At 44.9% G+C, this 27,688-nt stretch overlaps 2 protein-coding genes across 4 annotated transcripts in view; one reads left to right on the top strand and one right to left on the bottom strand.

Annotated features, from left to right (window-relative positions):
* Nucleotides 1–27,688, bottom strand: part of LOC134571021 (zymogen granule membrane protein 16-like) — a 71,521-nt gene that overhangs the window by 32,273 nt on the left and 11,560 nt on the right. The window lies entirely within an intron of this gene.
* On the top strand, nt 187–26,140 carry SPN (sialophorin). 3 transcript variants are annotated; one of them, XM_063430815.1, is made up of 2 exons: nt 187–257; nt 24,225–26,140. In XM_063430815.1, exon 2 carries the CDS (start codon nt 24,277–24,279, stop codon nt 25,300–25,302), a length of 1,026 nt encoding a protein of 341 aa, XP_063286885.1. In that variant the 5' UTR covers nt 187–257; nt 24,225–24,276; the 3' UTR covers nt 25,303–26,140. The 3 variants fall into 3 exon arrangements, with proteins under 3 accessions (XP_063286885.1, XP_063286883.1, XP_063286884.1); XM_063430813.1 differs by lacking the exon at nt 187–257 and adding an exon at nt 19,968–20,007; XM_063430814.1 differs by lacking the exon at nt 187–257 and adding an exon at nt 19,980–20,033.

Genomic DNA, 27,688 nt, shown 5'->3' with positions numbered 1-27,688 from the left:
TGCCCACTGTGCACCTAATGCTGTCAGTGCTCTCTACAGCACAGCAATATTGTGTGTGTGTTTCCTCTGCTTACTGTCGCAGTGCATCATTTCCCCTTCTCAAATCTGCTCAGGAGGGTGTTGTAAAGAGAGGAAGTTGGTTATAAAGTGCTGCTTTTTTTTTGTGTGGGTTTTTTTGTCTTGAACTGCAATATCCTTACCCCTCCCCTAAACAGCTTCAGAAGGCCGGGTGAGGATCAGCTACAGCTTCGTATAAGGTACGGTACCATGTTCGGGAGGCTTGGCCCCTCGGACCCAAACTGTGTTCTAATGGTGAAATGATAACATGTGCTGACACTTTACAAACTCACAATACGTGTACAGCACAGCCTTCCTGTGCACACACTGCACCACAGCAAGTTCACAGAGTCCTGTCTGCTCTACCGCAATATGTGCACAGCACCCACACAGCTGCACTATTTTCACTACAGCGTGAATGATTGGGAATTAAAAACAAAATTCATATATGAGACCAAACTTGGTGAAATAAAACATGGGCCTACACATTCACAGCAGTTTCTATTTTAGTAATCCTGTGTCTCCCTCACACAAACACAACTACAGCATGCACACAGGTTGATAGACTCAACGAGACAAACAAAATCCGTGTTTAGCTCGGGTAGGGGCTGGAATAGGGTAACCTGCTGCATTATGGGTAAGATACGGGTAATGGACTCTGACTCTTGTTCAATTTGTCTCGCTGGCTTCAAACCTATATCTGTCTGCTAAAAAAAATCCCTATGTGGTTATTTACCAAAGTGTTCTGAAAGGTAGCAGTTACATTCTATCAATATTTTGATCATATTTATCAAAGTGATCTAAAGATTTTGACATAATAAATGTCGTTTTAAATTCTGCCACTTGCTGAATCTCCCCCAATATTTTGTGCCGTAACTGTTGAACACAGCATTATGGGAAATGAGCGCCCATTGTACGGAGAAGATGCCCTCCGATCCCATTAATGGAGGTTTCATTTGGTCGATGAAGTTTCTGATGAACGTTTGGGTGGAGTGTACCTGCAAAGTTGGGTTTTGTGGTTTGTCATTGTGCCAGATTACAGGTGACCATTGAGAAAAGGAAGCACTTACAATTCTGGTCCACCCAGACCTAACCATCTTGTGACACTGTAAACAAAAATGTTTATTTGGTATATATTCTATGTCGTATAAAACTCACGTTGTCTGCTGCAGGGTACCTGGGCATGGGCGCCAGTATACAAAGCCGAGGAAGCTAATAATGTAAAAACATAAACAAACATGGAGTCCATGACATTAAAAAAAAATGATACATTCTGAGCGGGCCAGGCTTCCTCGCCTTCAGCCACCAAATGTAAAAAATAATAGACGTGAACCCATCTATTTTTTTTTTTTTTTTAAAGACCGGGGTTGAGGTAATGCTAATCTTGGGTAGTGGCCTCAGCATATGTCCTCTAACATGTTTCTAGCTCGGGTCAGTTGGATGGAGGATTGGTAGCATACTGTGGCTGGGCGATGACGGAAAATATATCAATTTATTTTTGAAAGGGGATTTTATCACCACCTATTGAAGATGTTTTGCTTTTTGGCCTTGACTTCTCCTGGAGTCGTGATAACCAAGCACTGATAATACTACTTATGTTAGGAAGCGAGTCCACGAGCCGTCATAACACATAACTCACTTTTTAGATAGACTTAGAAACCCTGCAGCAATCAATTCACTTCTTCGTAATTCTCATTGTAATCATCTGTTTGGTTTCATTTGTTTTTTACGAAAGAACCATTGGACGTCATCCTACCCCTCACAGTTTACACAATGCAAGCAAAGCACTTGTTTTATTTCTTGCTTATTTCTCTTCTCTATGTCAATGGTTTGTGTGGTTTTTTTTTGTTTGTTTTTTAGAACACTTCTTAATGGCCAACTTCTCGTTATAAAAATAACTTCCCTTCCTTAAATTGGAAGCAGTTCCCAGTGCAGCATTTAGTGTGTGAAAACATAAAGTGGTGCCCAGAGCACGAGTACCATAACCACTGCCGTGGCTGTGTTTAGTGAAATCATCAGCTTCCCCCTGAAACAGAATTAAAGGACAGTCCAGGCAAAGTACTTTAGCCTCCTGTGCTTTATGTGTCTGGAATACGTCATTTTTTCCCAAGAGTTTATAAAAGTGCCACTTTCATTAGAAATCACTGTTAGAATTTGGTCTGAAACTTTTTTTATTTTTTGCTAAGGGTGCCATGGAGAGTAACCACTTTTATCACACAGTTTGTAGGCTGTTCGTAGCTTAACCCTTACACCGAGCTGTAATACATAATACAATAAGATTGTAGCGGAGAGGTAGTATAATCCACAGTATCTCCGCTGGGTAACAGGTACAACATAAAATAATCCAGGCAAATCAATACAGCAGACAATAATCCCAGTAGCGTTGTAAGAATCCTTCGTTACCAAGAACTAGACGACACATAGGCTGGGAGTCAACTGAGGTCATTATTCACAGTTCCAGTATTTATGCCAGTCCCCATGCAAGGGGTTTCCGTACTGACATAACAGGGGCATTTTGCACATTTCTCCCATCAGGCACTGCTGGACGAGAGGGATACTCCCACTAAAATATACAGTTAAGTGGATTATCCCTCCGTGCAGCAGAACCGGCATTTTACACTAAAATGTATAACTTTTACATTATTCATCACATTTAACCCCTTAAGGACACATGACATGTCATGATTCCCTTTTATTCCAGAAGTTTGGTCCTTAAGGGGTTAAACGAATGGACGTTCGGCAGATAGCTGGGGTCTGAGCGTACATTTCGTGAAAGTACCGCTCAGATCCCAGCATAAATAACCGAACGCCGCACAAAACAAGTATTATATTCAAGTTACCTTCAAACTACCGATTGACTGTAGGGAACCACTTTACCGAAGGACCGGGGCTCCCGAACGGCTTGGAAGTCCAGCGGTATTTGTGCGGCCGAGTAGCCGATTTTGGTTCCAGGTGCTCGACGACAAAATACCGCTGGGCTAACAAAGGATCCAAGATGGCCGACCACCGTGTGGTTGGTAGCCAAACGGCGGCCACCCTGAATCCCTCTAATTACCGATTGCAACAATGTTGCAATCCTTAATGGGAGCCACACAACCTCCTGTGTGTGGTCTCCCTTCGGTAGTTTGGTTCGTTTCACGAACAGTGTTGACATTCACTGTTCGTGAAACAATTGTATGAATGCTGGCGGTTTTTCATGCCGCCAGCATACGAACGCTATTGTTCGCATAGAACCTACATAGCATACATATACTTGGTTCTTAAAGGTATATACACAGCTTTATAACAACACAATAAACAGTGGCTAATCCGCCACAAAGCTGTAATAATATAATAAACTGTAATAATACAATAAACTTGGATAACTCATTGAGCTGCAGTAATACACTGAACGTCAAATAAATTATACAATAAGATGTAATCATACAATGAGCAGTGCCACTATCAGTATACCCACGGCATGCAGTACCAGTCTATACACCCCTTACGTTATATATACCCACAGCACGAAGTACCAGTCTATACACCCCTCACATTATATATACCCACAGCACGCAGTACCAGTCTATACACCCCTCACATTATATATACCCACGGCACGCAGTACCAGTCTATACACCCCTCACATTATATATACCCACGGCACGCAGTACCAGTCTATACACCCCTCACATTATATATACCCACGGCACGCAGTACCAGTCTATACACCCCTTACGTTATATATACCCACAGCACGAAGTACCAGTCTATACACCCCTTACGTTATATATACCCACAGCACGAAGTACCAGTCTATACACCCCTCACATTATATATACCCACAGCACGAAGTACCAGTCTATACACCCCTCACATTATATATACCCACGGCACGAAGTACCAGTCTATACACCCCTCACATTATATACACCCACGGCACGCAGTACCAGTCTATACACCCCTCACATTATATATACCCACGGCATGCAGTACCAGTCTATACACCCCTCACATTATATATACCCACAGCACGAAGTACCAGTCTATACACCCCTCACATTATATATACCCACGGCACGAAGTACCAGTCTATACACCCCTCACATTATATACACCCACGGCACGCAGTACCAGTCTATACACCCCTCACATTATATATACCCACGGCACGCAGTACCAGTCTATACACCCCTCACATTATATATACCCACGGCACGCAGTACCAGTCTATACACCCCTCACATTATATATACCCACGGCACGAAGTACCAGTCTATACACCCCTCACATTATATACACCCACGGCACGCAGTACCAGTCTATACACCCCTCACATTATATATACCCACGGCACGCAGTACCAGTCTATACACCCCTCACATTATATATACCCACGGCACGCAGTACCAGTCTATACACCCCTCACATTATATATACCCACGGCACGCAGTACCAGTCTATACACCCCTCACATTATATATACCCACGGCATGCAGTACCAGTCTATACACCCCTTATGTTATATAAACCCGCAGTACATAGTACCAGTCTATACACCCCTCACCTTATATATACCCACGACACGTAGTACCAGTCTATACACCCCTCACATTATATATACCCACGGCACGCAGTACCAGTCTATACACCCCTCACATTATATATACCCACGGCACGCAGTACCAGTCTATACACCCCTCACATTATATATACCCACGGCACGCAGTACCAGTCTATACACCCCTCACATTATATATACCCACGGCACGAAGTACCAGTCTATACACCCCTCACATTATATATACCCACGGCACGCAGTACCAGTCTATACACCCCTCACATTATATATACCCACGACACGTAGTACCAGTCTATACACCCCTTACGTTATATATACCCACGGCACGAAGTACCAGTCTATACACCCCTCACATTATATATACCCACGGCACGCAGTACCAGTCTATACACCCCTCACATTATATATACCCACGGCACGAAGTACCAGTCTATACACCCCTCACATTATATATACCCACGGCACGCAGTACCAGTCTATACACCCCTCACCTTATATATACCCACGACACGTAGTACCAGTCTATACACCCCTCACATTATATATACCCACGGCACGCAGTACCAGTCTATACACCCCTCACATTATATATACCCACGGCACGCAGTACCAGTCTATACACCCCTCACATTATATATACCCACGGCACGCAGTACCAGTCTATACACCCCTCACATTATATATACCCACGGCACGCAGTACCAGTCTATACACCCCTCACATTATATATACCCACGGCACGCAGTACCAGTCTATACACCCCTCACATTATATATACCCACGGCACGAAGTACCAGTCTATACACCCCTCACATTATATATACCCACGGCACGCAGTACCAGTCTATACACCCCTCACATTATATATACCCACGACACGTAGTACCAGTCTATACACCCCTTACGTTATATATACCCACGGCATGCAGTACCAGTCTATACACCCCTCACATTATATATACCCACGGCACGCAGTACCAGTCTATACACCCCTCACATTATATATACCCACGGCATGCAGTATCAGTCTATACACCCCTCACATTATATATACCCATGGCACGTAGTACCAGTCTATACACCCCTCACATTATATATACCCACGGCACGCAGTACCAGTCTATACACCCCTCACATTATATACACCCACGGCACGCAGTACCAGTCTATACACCCCTCACATTATATACACCCACGGCACGCAGTACCAGTCTATACACCCCTCACATTATATACACCCACAGCACGCAGTACCAGTCTATACACCCCTCACATTATATATACCCACGGCACGAAGTACCAGTCTATACACCCCACACATTATATATACCCACGGTACGCAGTACCGGTCTATACACCCCTTACATTATATATACCCATGGCACAAAGTACCATTCTATCCACCCCACACATTATATATACCCACGGCACACAGTACCAGTCTATACACCCCACACATTATATATACGCATGACACGCAGTACATCATGATGTAAGTACCCACTGCTCTTTGTGTTTGTTTTCAGGTTGGTTCGTGCACTCATGTGATGGCGGTCTCTCCCTCACACCCTCCCACACTCACGTCTTCCAGCAGTGATTTGTGGCTTTCTGGTGTTTGTGGCCATTGTATTGTGATTATCCTAACTTTGGCCATCCTGACTGGACTATTTATGGTTATCTGCATCTCGCTGTGCTTCAAGCTGGCTCAAAGATCTGATGCCGCCCGCCACAACAACCCACCGCCCTCCTTAATGCCACTAGAGCTGTGGGCAATGCCTCCCATGTCACAGAGTCAGACAGACCTATTGTGTGACTTAGAGACTCGACCGTCCAGTTATGTCCTGGAAGCCCCTTCAGGAACCACCGAATGGGAAGAAGCCATCGCCCAACAGCCACGAGTCACACTGCAGGACATTGGTGACTTCTGGTGGCGCAATCATGCTCCGAGGGACATGTGAGAGCACGGGGTCTAGTCCTCCCTCAGGCCTTTACTAAAGTTGCTGTGGATAAAATGCAACTTGACCATACAAATGACTGAAACCCAACAAATGAAGAGGACTGTATGAATGTCTCCCAACATGCAGTGGGAGAAATCTATTTATATATAATAGAAGTGGGATTTGGGATCTATATGTAATGCCTCTAGCATTTAGCATTGTATTTGTATTAATGTTTGTATTCATGCAGTAAATAAATGTATAAAACGTCCCAGTGAGTTTGTCTGTTTGCCATAGATGGTTCTCTTTTTTGGCACTGTATGGGTGGCTCACAGTAAAAGATAAAGATGACCATATTTATTGAATCCAGCTTTTTTTTTTTTTAATTCTTTATTTTGTTCACTCAGCATGTCAAGATGGCAATATTTAACAATATGTGGGCCATTGCCCTAATAATTCACACACAACAATATATGCATAGCTGATATTGAGTCATGGCCCATGCTGAGTGTTTTTTTGTTGTTGTATAAAACAGGTTGGTCAAAGTAAGAACATAACAGATTAACGACTCTCTGGACACCAAGTAAGGCAAGGGCTAATTAGGGGCATTAGACTTAATAGCTCCATGCCAGAGTGAGAACCTTAAAACAAAAATTAAAAAGAACAAGAAACAATGGTAACTTGGTGGATATAGACACGGGTTTTAGTGGCGGGATCTGTGGCATCCTGGAGGATGGAGGGATGGTCTTGCGGCGTGAGTCGGTCAAGTTGTCGCTTGCATGTGTAGTGCATCTGGATGACCTGGGTATAAATTATTTCGTGGCAGTGGGGTCCAGCCTGGACATAATGGTCGTGGACTCTGGTCGTGGGACCGTCAGGCCTAGTTGGCTCAGGTGAGTGTCCAGATCATGCGGGCTTCTCGCCCGGTAGGTAGTCCCTTGGTATGTGAAGGTGAGGAGCCGTGGTGTTCCCAAGCGGTATAGTATGTTGTTAGATCTCAGGTGTTGTAGACCTGGTTGCAGCGATTTGCGCCAGCTTAGGGTATTTCTCGTTAGGTTGGGGAACAACAATAATTGAGAGTCCTCGAATGATAGAGGGGTTTTCCCTTGGGTCGCTGTGAGTACTGCGGTCTTATCTTGGTGGGATTGGAATCTCACAATAATGTCGGCCGTGGCGGTAGGGGGTGCGTTTGTCGATTTGGGCAGGAGGAACAGTCCATCTATTTTGACAAGTTTTGCCTGTTTGGGCTGCAGTAATGATGCTATTAGGCGCCTCACATAGTGTGGGAGGTCTGCTAGCCCTACATCCTCAGGTACCCCTCTGACCTTTAGGTTGTTTCTCCTTCTGTGGTCCTCCATGCAGGGCCGGACTGGGAATAAAAAGCAGCCCTGGAAAAATGTTATACCAGCCCCATCATAAATTGTGCCAGCTGTGACAGATATACAGTTACAATTATTTAACCAACAAGAAGGAGCGCACTCACAGGACTTAAAATAAACAAAAGAGCTGTTTTATTCTAATCAGATGTGCAACATCTTACTTCAACGTTTCATCCTTATAATTTTGAAAGGTCCAGTAATGGGAATGAAACATTGACTGAATGCTGCTGCACGTCTGATTTAAATAAATGTTATTTTGGTTAGTCCTCATTCCTATGAGCGCACTCTTCGTTGTATGTAGTTTGATACCAGGGAATGAAAGACTGGGAGTAGGCAGGGTTATCCACTAAACTAATATTTTTGTGAATGAAAATGTAAATTGCTAAATTTAGGCTACAATAGTCAAGCTGTCACTATACCCAAGTTAAAATTTTGTTTCAAATCCGCTATTTTGGTTTAAATTATGAAATTTAGATTTTCACTTTTTAAAATTAAAACTATTAGTAATAACCCTTTGGCAAATGTCAAACCCTTCATACATTATATATGTATATGTATATGTGTGTGTGTGTGTGTGTATTATGCATGAAAATATTATATATTATAAACATAATAATTATTAAAATTATGCTTGCGATTTATATACATACATACATATATATATATATATATAGTGATATAATACCATTTGTGCATATGTATCTATGCAGAATACTTTCACAAATAACATAGATAAAGCAAAGCTATATTTTATTTTTTAATTCAACATGTCATTTAAAAAAAAAAAAAACACACAAGCATAAACACAGATTTTTGATTAATGGATACTCACTGGCACGTACTGATGCCCACACACTCACATACACTGGCGCACAGTGATCCATACTGACACTAACACAGTAATCCATACTGATAGATACATACAATAATCCATACTGACACTCACACACACAGTAATCCATACATTGATCCACACTGACAGTCACACACAGTAATCCATACTGACACTCACACATTGATCCATACTGACACTCACACATTGATCCATACTGACACTCACACATACATTGATCCACACTGACAGTCACACACAGTAATCCATACATTGATCCATACTGACACTCACACATTGATCCATACTGACACTCACACATACATTGATCCATACTGACACTCACACATACATTGATCCATACTGACACTCACACATACATTGATCCACACTGACAGTCACACACAGTAATCCATACATTGATCCATACTGACACTCACACATTGATCCATACTGACATTCACACAAACATTGACCCATACTGACACTCACACATACAGAATTCCATACTGACACTCACATAATATCTTCAAAAACACCTCCCACACACAATTACACACTCAAATATACACACACCCTATGAATCCTGGAAATGAACATTAAATACCTGGGTGTCACAGCTCACTGAGCCCACCTTGCTCCGTGCTCCGTGCTCCCTCAGCTCCTGGCTGAGAAGCAGCCTGCCTGCAGCCCTGTCTGGCCCCACTCCTCTCCCTGCCTGCAGCTCTGTCTGGCCCCACTCCTCTCCCTGCCTGCAGCTCTGTCTGGCCCCACTCCTCCCCCATCCTGCAGCTCTGTCTGGCCCCACTCCTCTCCCTGCCTGCAGCTCTGTCTGGCCCCACTCCTCCCCCATCCTGCAGCTCTGTCTGGCCCCATTCCTCCCCCATCCTGCAGCTCTGTCTGGCCCCACTCCTCCCCCATCCTGCAGCCCTGTCTGGCCCCACTCCTCTCCCTGCCTGCAGCTCTGTCTGGCCCCACTCCTCCCCCATCCTGCAGCTCTGTCTGGACCCACTCCTCCCCCATCCTGCAGCTCTGTCTGGCCCCACTCCTCTCCCTGCCTGCAGCTCTGTCTGGCCCCCTGCCCACTCCTCTCCCTGCCTGCAGCTCTGTCTGGCCCCCTGCCCACTCCTCTCCCTGCCTGCAGCTCTGTCTGGCCCCACTCCTCTCCCTGCCTGCAGCTCTGTCTGGCCCCACTCCTCCCCCATCCTGCAGCTCTGTCTGGCCCCAGTCCTCTCCCTGCCTGCAGCTCTGTCTGGCCCCACTCCTCCCCCATCCTGCAGCCCTGTCTGGCCCCACTCCTCTCCCTGCCTGCAGCTCTGTCTGGCCCCACTCCTCCCCCATCCTGCAGCTCTGTCTGGCCCCACTCCTCCCCCATCCTGCAGCTCTGTCTGGCCCCACTCCTCTCCCTGCCTGCAGCTCTGTCTGGCCCCCTGCCCACTCCTCTCCCTGCCTGCAGCTCTGTCTGGCCCCACTCCTCTCCCTGCCTGCAGCTCTGTCTGGCCCCACTCCTCTCCCTGCCTGCCAGCACTTTACACACAGGAAGCAAAAGGCAGAGGACCCGCGTGGGCTGCCCTGCTCTGCCTGATTGCCGGGTCATATGCTTCCTGTGTGTGAAGGCTGACAGGCAGGCACAGGGCTGCCACCCTCCCTGCTCCTTATCCTTCACTCCCCAGCAACATTGACACTTCACTTTGGAGTGCCTGCTGCTCACTGTGTGTACTGTGTGGGGAGAGGAAGGGCTGCTGCACTGTGCGGCCCCAAGTGCACCGGCCCACCGGGAAATTTCCCGGTATCCCGGTGGGCCAGTCCGGCCCTGCCTCCATGGCCTCCACCTTCTCTGCTGTGCCCATTTGAAGTCTGTGGAGATCAGACATTTGTTGTTCCAGAGTGTTAAGTGTGTCTTGCGAGTGTGTCTTGCGAGTTTGTTTTGGCTTCTAGGTGGGTAATCCTCGTGGTGGCCCCTCTCCATGGCCTCTTTGAAGTGTGTTCTGTCGGCAGCCAGGTCTTGTCTGAGTTCCATGAACATTTTTGTCAGCAGGGCTGCTGTGACCGGTTATCCCGCCGGGGATGCTTTGGCCTTGTGCCCTGTGGACTGGCTGATCGCTACGCTTTCTCCTGGGTCTGGGTAAAAATCTCCAGATGAGTCAGAGTACCCGTCTTCTCCCAGCGCCATTTTCTCCCATGCGGCCTTCTGTGAGTTTTGCAGGAGTTCGCCAATATCGTGGCTTAGAGGGGTTTTATCCGGTCTTGTTTTTTTATTTTTCTTGCCCATTTTCTGTGCCTCGACCAGCGGTGAAGGTTTGGTGGAGATAGACGCCCGATTTCCGCCGTTATATCAGGTTAATTGCTCGTTTTGGTACGGAGCTCTTTACAGTGCGTCCGTGCTGGTCTGCGGCTAGCTCCGCCCCCTGAATCCAGCTTTTAAATGGCTGACAATAAATTAAGCAGGAGCAGCACCTGTGCCAGGATTTGTGCCGCCCTGGGCAAAAAAAAATGTTGCCGCCCCACAGGCTTTTTTTTTACATTTCATTTATCTTTTTATACAATTTTTAGGGGGGGGGGTGTTGAATCATTGTAGGTACAGAAACACTATAGTATTCGGAATACAGGTTTATATTCCTAACGTTATAGTGTTCTTTTAAAAGTATTGATTTAAAAAAAAATATTAAAACTGTCCTTAGTGCATAAATACAATCACTGACAAATAAATACATACAGACTCACAAATCAGTGACCCACGCAGACACACACACTAATCCGTGCAGACACACACACGCTGACCCATGCATACACACACACTAATCCGTGCAGACACACACACGCTGACCCATGCAGACACACACACACTAATCCGTGCAGACACACACACGCTGACCCATGCAGACACACACACACTAATCCGTGCAGACACACACACACTGACCCTTGCAGACACACACACTGGTACGGACACAAACACTCTGACCCATGCAGACACACACACACTGGCACGGACACAAACACACTGGCCCATGCAGACACACACACTGGTACGGACACAAACACACAGACCCATGCAGATACAAACACTGGTATGGACACTAACACACTGACCCATGCAGACACACACACTGGTATGGACACAAACACACTGTCCCATGCAGACACACACACTGGTACGGACACAAACACACTGACCCATGCAGACACACACACTGGTATGGACACAAACACACTGTCCCATGCAGACACACACACTGGTATGGACACAAGCACACTGTCCCATGCATACACACACATTCTCTAAACCACAAACTTACCTTCATTTCATATATCAGTTGACTGTACATGTATCCCAGGCATCTTGACTGAGCTTATCTGCCTGGCATACCGTCACTCCCTGCATCAGCCCCATCAGCTGGGAGGGAGTGAAAAGTGCACCCAGTGCTGGTCCTTCTGGGACACTCTGCCGCCCTGCCTCACTTCCTTCCTTGATCCTGCCCTCCCATATCCCCACCCGCGTGGCCGGGGGCGGGAGCGCACAGACGCTGTGCCCACCTGCTTCCTAATAGCGTGAGATTCAAGTGCAGCCAGGCACCGGCCAGGAACTCCTTCAGCACCGTGTGGGTAATGGCTGTGCTGCGGACGTTGGCGCCTGACTGCCATCCTGATTCCTGCCCAGAATCTTACTGTTTCTGGCCAGTTTTACAACTCATTACTGGGTCTAATAAAGAAAAAAGAGGGATGGAACAGCGCTATCCAAACTGATCACAAAGAGGAGGGGGAGGCTGCACACCTGAGAGGAAGGGTAACCCTCAAAACCCTTCAAAGGACTGGGAAAACAGAAAACAACAAGTACAGGGTGCGCCAAGAACAAAGTAAATAAAATAAATGATAGAAAAAAATACCGGGGAAACAGGCAAATTAAAGTCTCTAATTCACAGGTATATTCTACAGAAATTCATTACTAGGTCTGTCTGGGCGGCTCATTCACCCGGACAGTCCCAAACAGCATTAGCCACAAGCTTGCCTGAGGTGCCCCCAGGGAACTGGCGCCCTAGGCCACCGCCTAAGTTGGCAAATTGAAGCACCGGCCCTGAGCAGGAGATCCGATGGTTGAGAATCCCTGTCATAAAAACACTACAACATAAAAAAACAATTTCAACATTTAGAAAAACAGCTTGATACTAGCAAACAAAATGAATATTAAAAAAAAGGGAAAAAACGGTTTCTAGTAATATAGATTTTGTAGTGGTGTTTGTTGTGGTGTCATAAGATTACAGGTTGTCCGAATCCAGAGGTTATGTGGTCCCTTTTCATAACAACAACCCCCCCAGCTAAAATAATGTTTACACTTTTTACACAGTTTCTCACGGTTTCATTTATTATTTTTATTTGGTGAGTAGTCTTGTTTGCTATGGTATATGAAGTATGCTAACCTGACTACCTCACTATTTTATACCAGGTTTTGTTGGGGGTTAGATGTTTACTAGACATTTCAGGCTATTCGGACATTCGGATACATCCGAATAGCTGAATTGCCGAATTGCTGAAGTTCCGAAATTCCCGAATTTGCGAAGTGTTGAAGTTCCGAAGTTCCGAAGCACAGTATTGCCGAAGTACTAATATACTTACCCAGTGAAAGAATGAAGAATGTTACACTGTATACAAGTTTAAATAAAAAGTATACAAACATAGCCAGGATTCAGCTCTTAGCATTTGGAACACTTACAACAATCAAGTAACACACATTCATATAAAATGTAAGTTACTTAGCCAGTCAATGGAATGACAGGAATGAATAAGTAGATAACTCCCTAATTCCCGCGGTATTATGTATGCCCTGTTCCCCGTTCAGGAGTGTGCTTACGAACGGAACCCATTCGTCTCCCGAACGGGGACCACCCCGATGCCCCCATTAGAAAGTTCCCACAAATTAATCAGAAGGTTCACACTTGCAACATAAGTGTGAAACCACAACGTTTGTACTGGCAACATAAGTGTGAAACCACAAATAAATGAGTTCTCCCCTGGGTGGCCGCCTTTTCGTATAGACGAACGCTGCCCAGGGTGAGCATTGGTACCCCGAAAGGTGACGCTTTCCTTGCAGGTTTCAGCCTCGCGAACGAAGATTGGTCGGGGAGTGTGCTATTGTGAGGTCGCCTGAGGTTGGTGGGGACACTTTTGGGGCACTGGCAAGTTTGGCGGGCTTTTCTGTGCCTGGGAGACAAAGGGACGCTCTCTTTTCCCGAGCCTTGGCTCCCAGGCAATGAGGCTCTTGGTCTGAAGACCCCCCTGTCATCCTGTGTGGGAGACCTCTCGCCGGAGTGGCGGGCTTTCCATATTTGGGAGACAAAGGGACAGCGACCCCCATTCTCCGCACTTGGGCTCTCGGGTGTAGACCCCATCTTGTATGTGTTGAAGACCCCTTGCATGGGCTTATGCATAAAAGCCGTGTGTGGCATAATAAAGCGTTGTTGTACCCTTCATCTAGTCTCGACTGATATTTGGGGATGTGATTGCTGAAACAGCGGGGTTTACTTACAAGTCTTGAAGACCGTACGGATCAGTGCCCGAACTGCGAGCTATAATCACTGAGTACATAGCAGTTCGGGAGGAACCAAATGAACGGGCATTCAAAATAGCAGCGTTCATTACATCTCTTATGTGACCTGATCACGAACCTGACAGTCATTTGCGTGGTGACTTGAAACATGAAATGCGAAAACGATGTAATATGAACAAATAAAGATACACCTGGTAGATTGTTGAAAGTTAGAATGTTAGCAGTCACCGTGAATAAGGGAATAAAAAGTGGAGAGCAAAGTGTGTACAGTCGTTAAATAACCTAAACCCCAGACAACACCACTGTACATCCTATGTCAACTCCAGTACACACTTTGCGATTGGAACCTCCCTTATGTAAACTCATATATAAAACAGGTAGCACATCTACACTTATTGTCCATGTTAAGATGACTTGTGGTTACTTCATGTGTGATTGTGTGTGTAACGGATCACCTGGCACCCCGACTAAGTACCTCCGTTAATGGATGCTCCTAGTGCTTCCTGAGGACTCCAAGCACTCTGGCAGACACCACAATCACCGAATCCGAGAAACCTTTAAATTCTCCCAAGCATATGAATGCTGTAGACCATTGAATAGGAACCATACGAATAGGCTTGTACTCCTAGCAGTCAACTGGAACAGCATGCAATAAATCCTTCCCCCCAATAATGAGACGACACATCACTTTGAGGGTAAAACAGGAACTCTGGACTGGCTCATCCAGCCTGGCTTTTATTACAATAATCCACATACAAGCCACACCCAGGGGGAGGCATAAAATAACCAATCACATACATGGTTCAGCCCACAAATCCCCTCCCTTCAGATAACATTAAACCAAATTATCCTGTACACTTTTTCAGACAAGTTCTGGATGTACCCCAAAATCAGGGGGTACACCTTTAAATCCAGCATCGCTGGATAGCCCTTATTCAGGAGGGAAACATATCCAAAATTCAAGTCATTCGGATGAACAGTTCGGGAGATATGGGGTTCCAAAGATTTGACCGACCGCATGGGTAAAGTATCCGAAAACAGTTCCATGCATTTTGGCCCTGCGGTCGGTCACAGAAAAGGGAATGAAACAGACGAATTACTGGTGTTATAGAGACTAAGGGGGATTCGCATGAATCCCCTAGTTCGTGAGTTTCTTTCTACCGAACAGCGGGCCGTTCGGTAGTTTCCCCACGAAATCTGGAAGTCTGGAGGTCTCAGCGGTGTTTGCCTAGTCGAGTGTCCGATTTCAGTTCCAGACACTCGACGGCAAAACACCGCTGTTCGGTAGTTTAAGATGGCCGCCGCCACGTGTTCGGCTCCCGAATGGCGGCCACCCAGAAGACACAGACCACACTGCACTGATTGCCAATTACCCGTTTGCAACATTGTTGCAAACGTTAATTGGAGGCACACTCATTCCTGGGTGGTCTGGTTGTTCGGTAGTTTCACTCAATATACTGAATGGAGTGATTCTACCGAACAATCAGATGAATGCTGCATACAAATCACCCAGGATAAACTTAACACATATATAAATACATATATAATATTACAGGCAGTACACTAGAATATGCTTCACAGTCTTAAAGGGACAGTAGTCCCAAAAGTCCCAATGTGTCCATAGATGCTGTTAAAAGGGCCAGTAGCAGCAATATACAGTATAACAAGCCCAAATATAAATCTTTAAATGTACCAGTTTTCCAGGGGCCATAGTCAGCGGGTAAGAGGCAGGCAGCCAGACCCCTCCAATGTCCAGTGGCGAGGTAGGTTCCGCCACAGTGTGTATAATTGTTCGTTGTTATCTCTCTGCACCCAAAAGAGAAAAAAAATAAAAGAATAAAATAAAAAAAAATAACCTAAACCCAATACCCAAAAATGAGACCAGAGAATTTAGTGTTCATAATTCAGAATTATGTTACTAACACCATAATAAAATAGCAGAGTGATTGCCGATAAGGTAGTTAAAGTAAACTGAGCCCAGAGAACTACAGTACTCTATTGATACCTGTTACCCAAAGCAAACCGAAGGAAATTGAACAGTATATTAAATAAACCAGTTATATGTTAAAATAGCCCCAGATATTGAAAGGCCGGTATGAAGCGCACATGGTGATATTTGACATACTGATATGTTCTTAACGTGACTAGATATGGGAGATAGGCCATGAAGGAGATGGTTAGCGGAGCTGCAATATTAAATCCCAATATCTCCGCTGGTAAAGAAAGTAATCCAAGTGAAGCGCTGGAAAGGAAGGCAATACCCCAAATCCCCCCAGTAACCGGACGAAACACAGTTCTGGGAGTCAACTGAGGTTTTTATTCACAAGCTCCGGTATTTATGTGATTCCCCATGCAAGGGGTTTCCTTACTGACTTTACAGGGGTTGTGTACAGTAGGGGACTACATGGGGAACTGAGCATACAGGACATTTCTCCCACCATGCACTGCTGTACGAGAGGGATACTCCCACAAGAATATCCTGCTAAGTGAATTATCCCTCCGTACAGCAGAACCGGCTTTTCACATAAAAATCTGTAACTTGTACTTTATTCGTGCCATTGTACCGAATGACCGATCGGCAGATAGCTGTGTGACAGAGCCCCCTGTACTTGAGTACCTCCACCAAGCTTGCTTCTTAGCTGCCACCGGGAAAACCTGGAATGTTTCTGACCTGGTTGCCTGGTTTGACTGGGGTCCTCCTGGAGCTTTTCCACCCTGGATCAGGATACAGTGAAATAGCTCCAGTGTGTATAGTTGTATAGCATTCTCACCCAAACACCAGCTTAGTGAAGGGTGAAGTAGGACTAACTTTACCAAATGAACCACAGGTTTATATACACCGTCCCCCAGCATGGGCTCTTCCATTGAGAGCACAGTTAAACCCACCCAGGTGCCTCTGTGTCTGGGAGAGGATTTCAACATACCTCACTTAATTCAAGTAGCTCCCAGACACACAGGTGCTAGTAAAATTATCCCTGGAGCAGACGAAAAACCTTATAAACCTATAGAAAATAGTGATACCCCCCTAAACACGTTCCCGGGTGCCCAATCTGTCCAAAAAGCACTTGGATCGGAGGTCGCTGGCTGAATTGTATGGAAGACACGGCACAGAGTAGACATGTGCATTCGTTTTCGTACGAATAAGATTTAGTCCGAAAATTACTAAAACGTAAACAAAAGCCCTACAAACTAAATATAAAATAAACAAAAGGGAAAATGCCGAATGCATTACCCTTTTGTTTAGTTTCGTTCGTTTAATATACTCCGTGCTGCAGGGTTATTAACCCCCACAGCACAGAGAAAATAACACTGCGTATGCGCGAAAAAACAAACAACAAAAAAACAAGGAGGGAGCCAGCAGCGCTACCAGCTCCCTCCAGCTCCCTCCTTGTAATAATAGTAACTCCTACCCCCCCTCCATTAAAACCTGTGTGGGTCACCATATTAATAAAAGGGAGGTTAAATCCTTCCGTGTGCCCCCTGTGCATCCTCCCGCGACCGGGCTCCCTGTGATGACATCACAGCTGGGAGGAAGTGACTGCCCGTCACTCCTCCCAGCTATCAGCGAGAGCCCTCATGGGAGGAAGGAGAGGGAATCAGAGTGGGAACTCTGACTCCCACCAGCCTGAGCCACCACTGGACCCGAGGGAAAGTCACCCTCCTGCACCTAAAAGGTAGGAAACAGGAGGGTGACAAATATTTTGTATATTTTGTATATGTGTGTTTTTGTTTGTATGTATGTGTGTATGTGTTTGTGAGTCTGTCTGTGTGTGTGTGTGTCTGTATGCATGTTTTTGTGTGTGTATGTGTGTGTCACTGTATGTATGTGTCTGTGTCTGTGTGTGTGTATGTGTCTGTGAGTCTGTCTGTGTGTGTATGTGTCTGTATGCATGTTTATGTGTGTGTGTGTGTGTGTATGTGTGTCTCTGTATGTATGTGTGTGTGTATGTGTCTGTCTGTGTCTGTATGTATGTATGTGTCTGTATCTGTGTCTTGTGTGTGTGTATGTGTCTTTGTATGTATGTGTGTTGTGTGTGTGTATGTGTCTGTCTTTGTGTATGTATGTGTCTCTGTATGTATATGTGTCTGTGTGTATGTGTCTGTATCTCTGTATGTATGTGTCTCTATGTATGTGTCTGTGAGTATGTATATGTCTCTGTGTGTATGTGTGTGTCTGTACATATGTGTGTCTGTATGTATGTGTCTGTCGGGGGAGAGGGGGGGGGGCATGGATCAGTTTCGCACCGGGGCCCCATGGATTGTGTGTACGCTACTGGTCACAAGAGACTTATACTGGGGTTAACTTTAGGTTCTTTATTGGAAATCTTTGACATGGTGTTCCAGGAACAATAAGTGTAGCAGGTATTAAATGGAAGTGGAAATAATATAAAGGAATTAGAGTAAAGGAGAATACAAAATAGAGGGTAAGGAAATAAGCCCAAAGCAGGTCACTTGGGAAATAAAGCCTATAAAGGAAAATATAGGACAAAGGCCTCCTAAGCCTCCTGTAGCCTCTGAACCTAAAGTTAACCCCGGTATAAGTATCTTAGGTGACCTGATCAAAAACCTGACATTGACTCGCTTTTACAATACAATCCTCCTCCTTGCTCGATAGGACGTAAGGCTTAGCTTGGTCTGGCTGTGATGGTACCTTAGCTGGCCCTAGGTAGTATTTTCGGATTCTCTTGCCATTACAATTAGGGCCTCACCAGTCACAGCCAATCTATATTGAATCCCTTCTCTGTGGAATGACAGAGGGGAGAAGACCAAGAACAGGGATTAGGGGTCCATAGGCATCCAGTTTCGGAAGCTGTACCGAGACACGAGCCTCGGGAAGAGTCAGTATTTCCTTACAGAAGCTATTTAGGAGAACCACTCACATCCAAAACACTGTCTAACCACCAGCTTAGTTTCATGTTTATGTTTTCAACATTCCTCACTGGGATACGTTATCATTTTTGCCCAATTTTACCAATTAGGTACATATTTAGGTCCTTGATGTTTATCGAAGTTTTTCGGTGGTATGTAACAGTTGCTGTGTCAGTCACGGTACAAGTAGGCCTAATTATAAATGGGACCTTTGTTAATAATGTAGTTTTGAGTTTAGGTCGTTTTAATATTTATTTTTTCAAGCCTACCCATTCGTTGGTTTCAGCACACCCCAACTGACTGGCTACTACTGGCATAACATAAAACTTTATTATGTCCTTGGCTTTTGTCCCGGACCACAAACATATATTTATAAAATATACAATATACTTACACACACGATCCAATTGTATAGCCAACATTTTGTAATCCTATTGGTCCTGGAGGAAAGGTTGGGACAATTTATGGGTGGGATGGTTTTGGAGTTACTGAAGTAAAGGCGTGAGGATATTCTTGAAGCTACGATATTTACTTGGAAAGGTTCGGTTTATTCAAATGGTGGGGTTTCAATGGAATTACCCCAGAGAGAGAAGTTTATTACATGGATTTCGAAGAGCAGGGATTATTAGTGCCACACAAAGCGCAAATCACTACCCGACATGAGGTTAACTATTTACCATGGTGGATGGGCCAACGGGCTTCCATCATCACATCCTATGTGTGTGCTATTGCCACACAGGAAATGCTGACAGATTGTGACATGTAGGGTCTAGCCGCGCGCATATGGGGCGGGTGTCACAGTTTGTAGGACAGCAAGCAGAGCAGAGGTATCGTGTCTGTCTGTCTCTGATATGTATGTATTTACTTAGTGACATGTTAAATATATCTGTGTCTGTACAATAGGGAAATCTAGCTGCTATATGCGTCTCTGACATGCATCGTTCGATACAAGCTGTCTCTGTGTATATCTGTCATGCATGGAGTCTGTATGTGAGTTTATGGCTGTCTATGTGTGGTACTCACATGGCATTTATCAATGTGTGCACCTGCCCACTAAAGTGTGAGCATGCTTGCCATACCGTGCAATGGATGTATCGATTATACGAGTGTAGGAGGAAAGAAAAGGAGAAAGACAAGAAAGTTAGAAAGTGGGGGAGAGGAAGGAATGAGAGAGAGAGTGGTAAAGAGAGAGACAGAGACAGAGACAGGGAGAGATAGAGAGGAAACAATGAGGACAACAGAAAGTTAGAGTTAGAAAGAGAGACAGAGAGAGAGATGGAGAGAGAGAGATGGAGAGAGAGATGGAGAGAGAGATGGAGAGAGAGAGATGGAGAGAGAGAGAGAGAGAGAGATGGAGAGAGAGAGAGATGGAGAGAGAGAGAGATGGAGAGAGAGAGAGAGATGGAGAGAGAGAGATGGAGAGAGAGAGAGAGAGATGGAGAGAGAGAGAGATGGAGAGAGACAGAGAGAGAGATGGAGAGAGAGAGATGGAGAGAGAGAGAGAGATGGAGAGAGAGAGAGATGGAGAGAGAGAGAGATGGAGAGAGAGAGATGGAGAGAGATGGAGAGAGAGAGATGGAGAGAGAGATGGAGAGAGAGAGAGATGGAGAGAGAGAGAGATGGAGAGAGAGATGGAGAGAGAGAGATGGAGAGAGATGGAGAGAGATGGAGAGAGAGAGAGAGAGAGAGAGAGAGAGAGATGGAGAGAGAGAGAGATGGAGAGAGAGAGAGATGGAGAGAGAGAGATGGAGAGAGATGGAGAGAGATGGAGAGAGAGAGAGATGGAGAGAGAGAGAGATGGAGAGAGAGAGAGATGGAGAGAGAGAGAGATGGAGAGAGAGAGATGGAGAGAGATGGAGAGAGATGGAGAGAGAGATGGAGAGAGAGAGAGATGGAGAGAGAGAGAGATGGAGAGAGAGAGAGATGGAGAGAGAGAGATGGAGAGAGATGGAGAGAGAGAGATGGAGAGAGAGATGGAGAGAGAGAGAGATGGAGAGAGAGAGAGATGGAGAGAGAGATGGAGAGAGAGAGATGGAGAGAGAGATGGAGAGAGAGAGATGGAGAGAGAGAGAGAGAGAGATGGAGAGAGAGAGAGATGGAGAGAGAAAGAGAGAGAGAGAGAGATGGAGAGAGAGAGATGGAGAGAGAGAGAGAGAGATGGAGAGAGAGAGATGGAGAGAGAGATGGAGAGAGAGAGAGATGGAGAGAGATGGATAGAGAGAGATGGAGAGAGAGAGAGATGGAGAGAGAGAGAGAGAGAGATGGAGAGAGAGAGATGGAGAGAGATGGAGAGAGAGAGATGGAGAGAGAGAGAGAGATGGAGAGAGAGAGATGGAGAAGGAAAGACAGAAAGAGAGGAAGATAAATGAAAAGGAAAGAATGAGAGATACACGTTAAAGAGAGAGAGAGAGAGAAAGTAGTAGGAAAAGATAGACAGGGAGAGAAAGGAGAGAATGAGCGAGAAACACAGAGAGAGTTTTATTCAGTGGAAGAGACAGCTTTTATTTACTAAGACTGCTCCCTGCTATCAGATTAATAAAATACACTTTAGCTTATTTGGTAATATTTAACTTGTCTCCTACGTTGGAATTAGTGTAGGACCCACCGATATTGGGGTACTTTGTGGTGGGTTTAACACATTATGGGCGTGTGGTGGAACTGAATCTCCATATTTATTTGCTGAGAGAGGCGATTTAAGTAGCCTTATAGAATTTAATGCTGTGTTATTGTGTGCGCTGTTCTTTAATCTGTATTATTTATACATTTTGTTCTCTACGGCAGTACCACTGCTGAGAAATTCATGTTCCGGGTGTGCCGCCAAATCCCTTATTTTCTCTACTTGCACCCTGACAGACAGACAGACACCCTGACAGACAGACAGACACCCTGACAGACAGACAGACAGACAGGGCACAGATTGTAGGCAGTGTCTGCATTAGATACTTCAGTCTAATTGGAATTATTCAAGGTTTCTGGGAAGCAGTCTCATTTCCTGATTGGCACTGTCTCGCTGACATGCTGTCTGTTTCTCTCACTCTGTGGCATTGTGAAGCTGTCGCTCTCTTTCTCTGAGATAGTTTTGTGATGCTGTCCTGGTCCCTGGTTGTGATGCTGTCTTATTTCTTTCTGCGGTGTCAATAGGTTCTCTCTCGTTTATTGAAAGTTCCTCCCTCCCTCTCTCGCTCTCTCTCTCTCTCTCTCTCAGTTTATAGAGGTAGCTTTTTCTCTCTGCTATTGGGATGATGTCTCTTTCTAACTTTGTAACTAGGTGACTCTCTCTTTCCCTTGTCTCTCTCTCTCTCTCTCTCTCTGCCATTTGAGGCATGTTTATTGGATCTGTTTATACCAGTCCAAATCACTGAATTCAGTACTTTTAATATAATAAAACTGTCTGATTCAGTCACCCACTTCCAGAGGGTCTGCACATTGCGATGGAGTCTGTCTAACGAGACACCTGTTTCCATATTGCATTCACCGCAATGTGCTCTCTCTCTTGGTGATTGGTTAATCTCCTGAGCTGCATTAATCACTAACCACGCTATATCCTCTCTTCTAACTGATTTCTTCTTTTTTCCTCGGTGTTCACCACAGGAAACTTACTAAACTGTGAGGGAGTCCAACCCTTCCGCTGCCTCTGAAACAGGACAGAACAGACAGAGACATAGCCACTCGCTAGGGATACAACAAACTGCTTTATCTTATACAATATGGCAGCCGCCTGCCCTCATACACCCCATGGCAACTGCCTGCCCTCGTACACCCCATGGCAACTGCCTGCTCTCATACACCCCATGGCAACTGCCTGCCTTCATACACCCCATGACTACTGCCTGCCCTCATACACCCCATGGCTACTGCCTGCCCTCATACACCCCGTGGCTACCGCCTGCCTTCATACACCCCATGGCTACCGCCTGCCTTCATACACCCCATGGCTACCACCTGCCCTCATACAACCCATGGCTACCGCCTGCCTTCATACACCCCATAGCAACTGCCTGCCATACACCCCATAGCACCCACCTGCCCTCATACACCCCATGGCAACTGCCTGCCCTCATACAACCCATGGCAACTGCCTGCCCTCATACACCCCATGGCAACTGCCTGCCTTCATACACCCCATGGCTACCGCCTGTCTCCATACACCCCATGACTACCACCTGCACTCATACAACCCATGGCTACCGCCTGCCTTCATGCACCCCATGGCAACTGCCTGCCATACACCCCATCGCATCCACCTGTCCTCATACACCCCATGTCACCCACCTGCCTTTATACACACCATGTCCCCGCCTGCCCTCATACACCCCATGGCAATCGCCTGCCCTCATACACCCCATTGCTACCGCCTGCCTTCATACACCCCATGGCTACCACCTGCCCTTATACAACCCATGGCTACCGCCTGCCTTCATACACCCCATGGCAACTGCCTGCCATACACCCCATCGCACCCACCTGTCCTCATACACACCATGTCACCTGCCTGCCCTCATACACACCATGTCCCCGCCTGCCCTCATACACAACAATGTCACCCACCTGCCATACACCCCATCGCACCCACCTGTCCTCATACACCCCATGACACCCACCTGCCCTCATACACACCATGTCCCCACCATGAAAATTACACCCCATCACACCCACCTGTCCTCATACACCCCATGACACCCACCTGCCCTCATACACCCCATGTCACCTGCCTGTCCTCATACACTCCATGGCCCCTATCTGCCCTGATGCAACCCTGTGGCATCTATCTGTTCACAAACATCATTGTGGCAGCTGTCTGTCTAAATACCGCACTGTGGCAGCCACCTACTCTCACACATGTCCACACCAATCTTTCTTTTACATTCGTCCCACTGGTCCCAGGTCTTCTTCACAGACAGCATTATGCTGTCATAGCACGGTATATAGTATATAAAGCACTGTATATAGTATATATAGCACAGTATAAAGCACAGACCCCATTCACCTGTATACTGCCTGCCAATAACGGAGATTCATTGTTTTTTGTTTTTCTATCCCACAGATCTCTCTGCTCCAGAACAAAATAAGAAATAAGGAGACAGTGAACTTTGACCATGAAACGCAGCCAACTTTATTGGCTGGTCCTTCTAAGCTTATTCGTATTTTTTGATGTATGCCAATGTGTTGGATTCAATGGAACTACATCATATGATACAATAAATGGCTCAATAGCACCAACAACTAGCAATATTTCAGGGTTCACAACTGCCGAAACAGCAACCCCGTCCTCTGCCTTGCTTACTAGGGGGCTAGGAGCAGAAAACAACTCAAGCCGACCCGTTAAAATTCGTCGGGGTGATTTAATCACAAAGAACTTAATTGATGGTCAAGTGTCCACGGACTCTCCCACAACCATCCAGGTAACAACGCAAGGTGGCGATGGTACCACTCTTGGTTCTTTCTCTACCACGATCCCAACAAACCACTCTCTAGAACACAACAGCTCAGTTACAGAACAGACAACATCTGCTGGCCATAATCCACCAACCAGAGCTTCTCAGACCTCAATCCATACTTCATTGGGCCATTCTCCATCTGAGAACAGTGGCATAACTGCAACATTTAATAATAAGAATAAGGGGCTTATATCTGTCATTGTGGTTGTAGCTATACTTCTGCTCTTGTTGTTTTTTGTCATGTTATTCATGCTGGTGAGAAAGAAAAAACGAAGTGGATCGAAGAACTTCAGCAAGAGGAGTCGAAGGGCAAATGGACAAGATGTGTGGGCAGGACAGGTGCCCGAGTTGGCCGAGGGGAGGCCAGCGCCAGAGAATAGTGTTTTAGAGAATGGGGCGGCAGTACTCAAGTCTCAGGCTGGGGATGAACAGGAGATGACCACATTTGGTGAGAAGAGGATGGATTCAGTGGTGGAGATGGATGAGTTGGTGGCCAGTGACCAGGACAAGCAAAGTAAAAACACTTCTGATATTTCCGATGAAAAGAAGCCACTGTTGGAAGAGGACTTTGAGGAAACGGCACCAACGGAGAAAGGGGCAGAGAAGGAACAATTTCCCCTCCCTCCCCCGGAACCAGAGTTGGGGGAAAAGGGGGATGATGCGATAGCAAAGGAGGACAGTTAGCCAGTACCTCGAAATTGGATAACAAACTTCCATGGGAAATCAAATAATGAACTGTAGTCAAAGAATTGTGATATCTGTTTAACTCTTCAAATGCTGCAATAAGAGAACTGCAAATCTCCGCTTGTTGCCCTCTGGCGCATGAAGAGTTAAAGGGATATTTTGGGGTTTTTTTTGTGTGTTTTTTTTTTCCTGTGGTCTATATTTCTCCATTATGCATAAACGTCTGAAAACTAAAATGCCGCACACCAATGTCCGCTATCAGTGTCAGAATACGCCGTACAATTATAGGAGGATAATAATTCCCATTAATACAGGAATGCTCAGTGTTAATAGACAGATCAGCTTATTTATGTCAGTACAGAGATGCTTGGCATCATTATACACGGTACTCAAAGATTCCGAGGGCAGGGTTGTGTCTAGTAACTAAGTAACTAAATCAGTAAGCAACTACCCAGCTTTAGTGTGACTACAATTCCTATGATCATCATCATCGACGACGACTCTAAATACTCTCTTTGTATATACATGAGGGTATTTTCAGTAAAATGTCGGTAGTACTAAATTGTACCCCAAAGTTTACAAATCGCGGGCTATTTCATCAATATTCACTCACATCTCATGGTGTGTGAGATGTTAGTGAATTACATTTCCCACGATTCACAGACACCTGGAAAGTACTTCACAAACATGTGACAAGGTTTAGTCCATTGTAGCTTGGGACCTTTCAAAGGATGATGTGAATTGTAGTCTGAAAGAGCTGGCATATTATATATATACATATAGAGTGGCATTTCGTAGCAGTTTACAAGTTTATATTAGTGCATCTCAAATATATGGAACTTTATTTTTTATTTTTTTTGCAAAGTAGAATAGAGATTGTAGGTATTGATTTTCTGTACATTTAGATTATATATATGTGTGTTGATAAATGCTTTTTTTGCCTTGTTTAATAAATCTTTTACAATAATGTTCCATTCACACTTATTTTACGCTCCTTGACCTGCAGTCTGCGATATGGAACTAGTAATGTGCAAACAGTAATTTGGGGGATAAATTCTAAAAGTGGAGAAGTTGCTATGGAAACCATTGGAATGTTCCTGGCGATTTATCCAATTTTAGCACTGCGCCCTACCCCCATTAGTGAAATTTTTATAAATCTCTCCCTATATGTAGACACTAACACTGAATTCTAGAGAACGGGTAGCGAGAAGGCAGAGTTAGAATAGGGAGGGTGAGTGAGTAAAAACATTTCTATTTAAATCTGATTTTCCATCTGTTGTAAAGCGTCATTTAATAAACAAAAATAAATCTCAAAAGGTGCAACTGTCCATGTGAGAGCAAACAGTGTCTAACAAGACTTAACTTTTATTATAGTAGGTTAAAATAAGTAGAATTGAATATAACAAAATTAGTAAAAAATATAAAATAAAAACGGATTTGTTTCCACTATATCGTTAATCTGGCTGAGGTTCCTAGTATAAATCTTTAATAATTAGTACTAGGGTGAGAATAGGGGTAGCTGCAGCTGTGTTCGTTAAAGCTGACACCTCTAATTGGTTTGGTGTGCTATTAGAACCCTTATCCGCTTAGGAGTGGAGGAGAGATATAATAAATAAATAAATGTCTAAATTAATATTGAGTAAATAGAAGCCTAATCAAGATAGAGGTAGAGGCTAATGTGCCTTCGAGGGCACCCCTTACCCAAAAGCCTACTCTCCCACTTAGCGGCCATCTATGCCCAAACTGCCAAAATATAAGAGGCTTAAAAATGTATTGAAATAACGGTGAAACAGTCTGCTATTATCGTGTTTTTAGCCACAACAACTGACAGCTACCTTCACGGACTGATTTGTCACCGTTATTTCAATTAATTTTTAAGCCTTTTATATTTGGACACTGTTTGCTCTCACTTAGACAGTTACACCTTTTGAGATTTATTTTTGTTTTGTTTTCCTTTTTCATTAATGAACCAACCCAGGGTTAACCCCCATTTCTTCCTATAAAGCTCTTAAGTATCTGTATGATAAACGTTCTGTTGTTTTCTCAAGAATCTCTAAAACCGTCTAGTCATTTTAAGTTCTTGAGCAGTGAATTCGATCACCATATAGAGCGTGTACTATACGGGATAGATTTTTCACTCCGTTCTGCATTCACTAGCAATAATAGGACTAGATTGCAAGCTCTATACAGGGAGTGCAGAATTATTAGGCAAGTTGTATTTTTGAGGATTAATTTTATTATTGAACAACAACCATGTTCTCAATGAACCCAAAAAACTCATTAATATCAAAGCTGAATATTTTTGGAAGTAGTTTTTAGTTTGTTTTTAGTTATAGCTATTTTAGGGGGATATCTGTGTGGAAATACCAACAAAAGAAAAGAATAA

This window comes from Pelobates fuscus, chromosome 8 (assembly GCF_036172605.1).
Source record: "Pelobates fuscus isolate aPelFus1 chromosome 8, aPelFus1.pri, whole genome shotgun sequence".
In the NCBI taxonomy this organism is placed as follows: Eukaryota; Metazoa; Chordata; class Amphibia; order Anura; family Pelobatidae; genus Pelobates; species Pelobates fuscus.
Note: the sequence above shows the minus strand (reverse complement) of the source record. Positions and strands in the feature narration are given on the sequence as shown.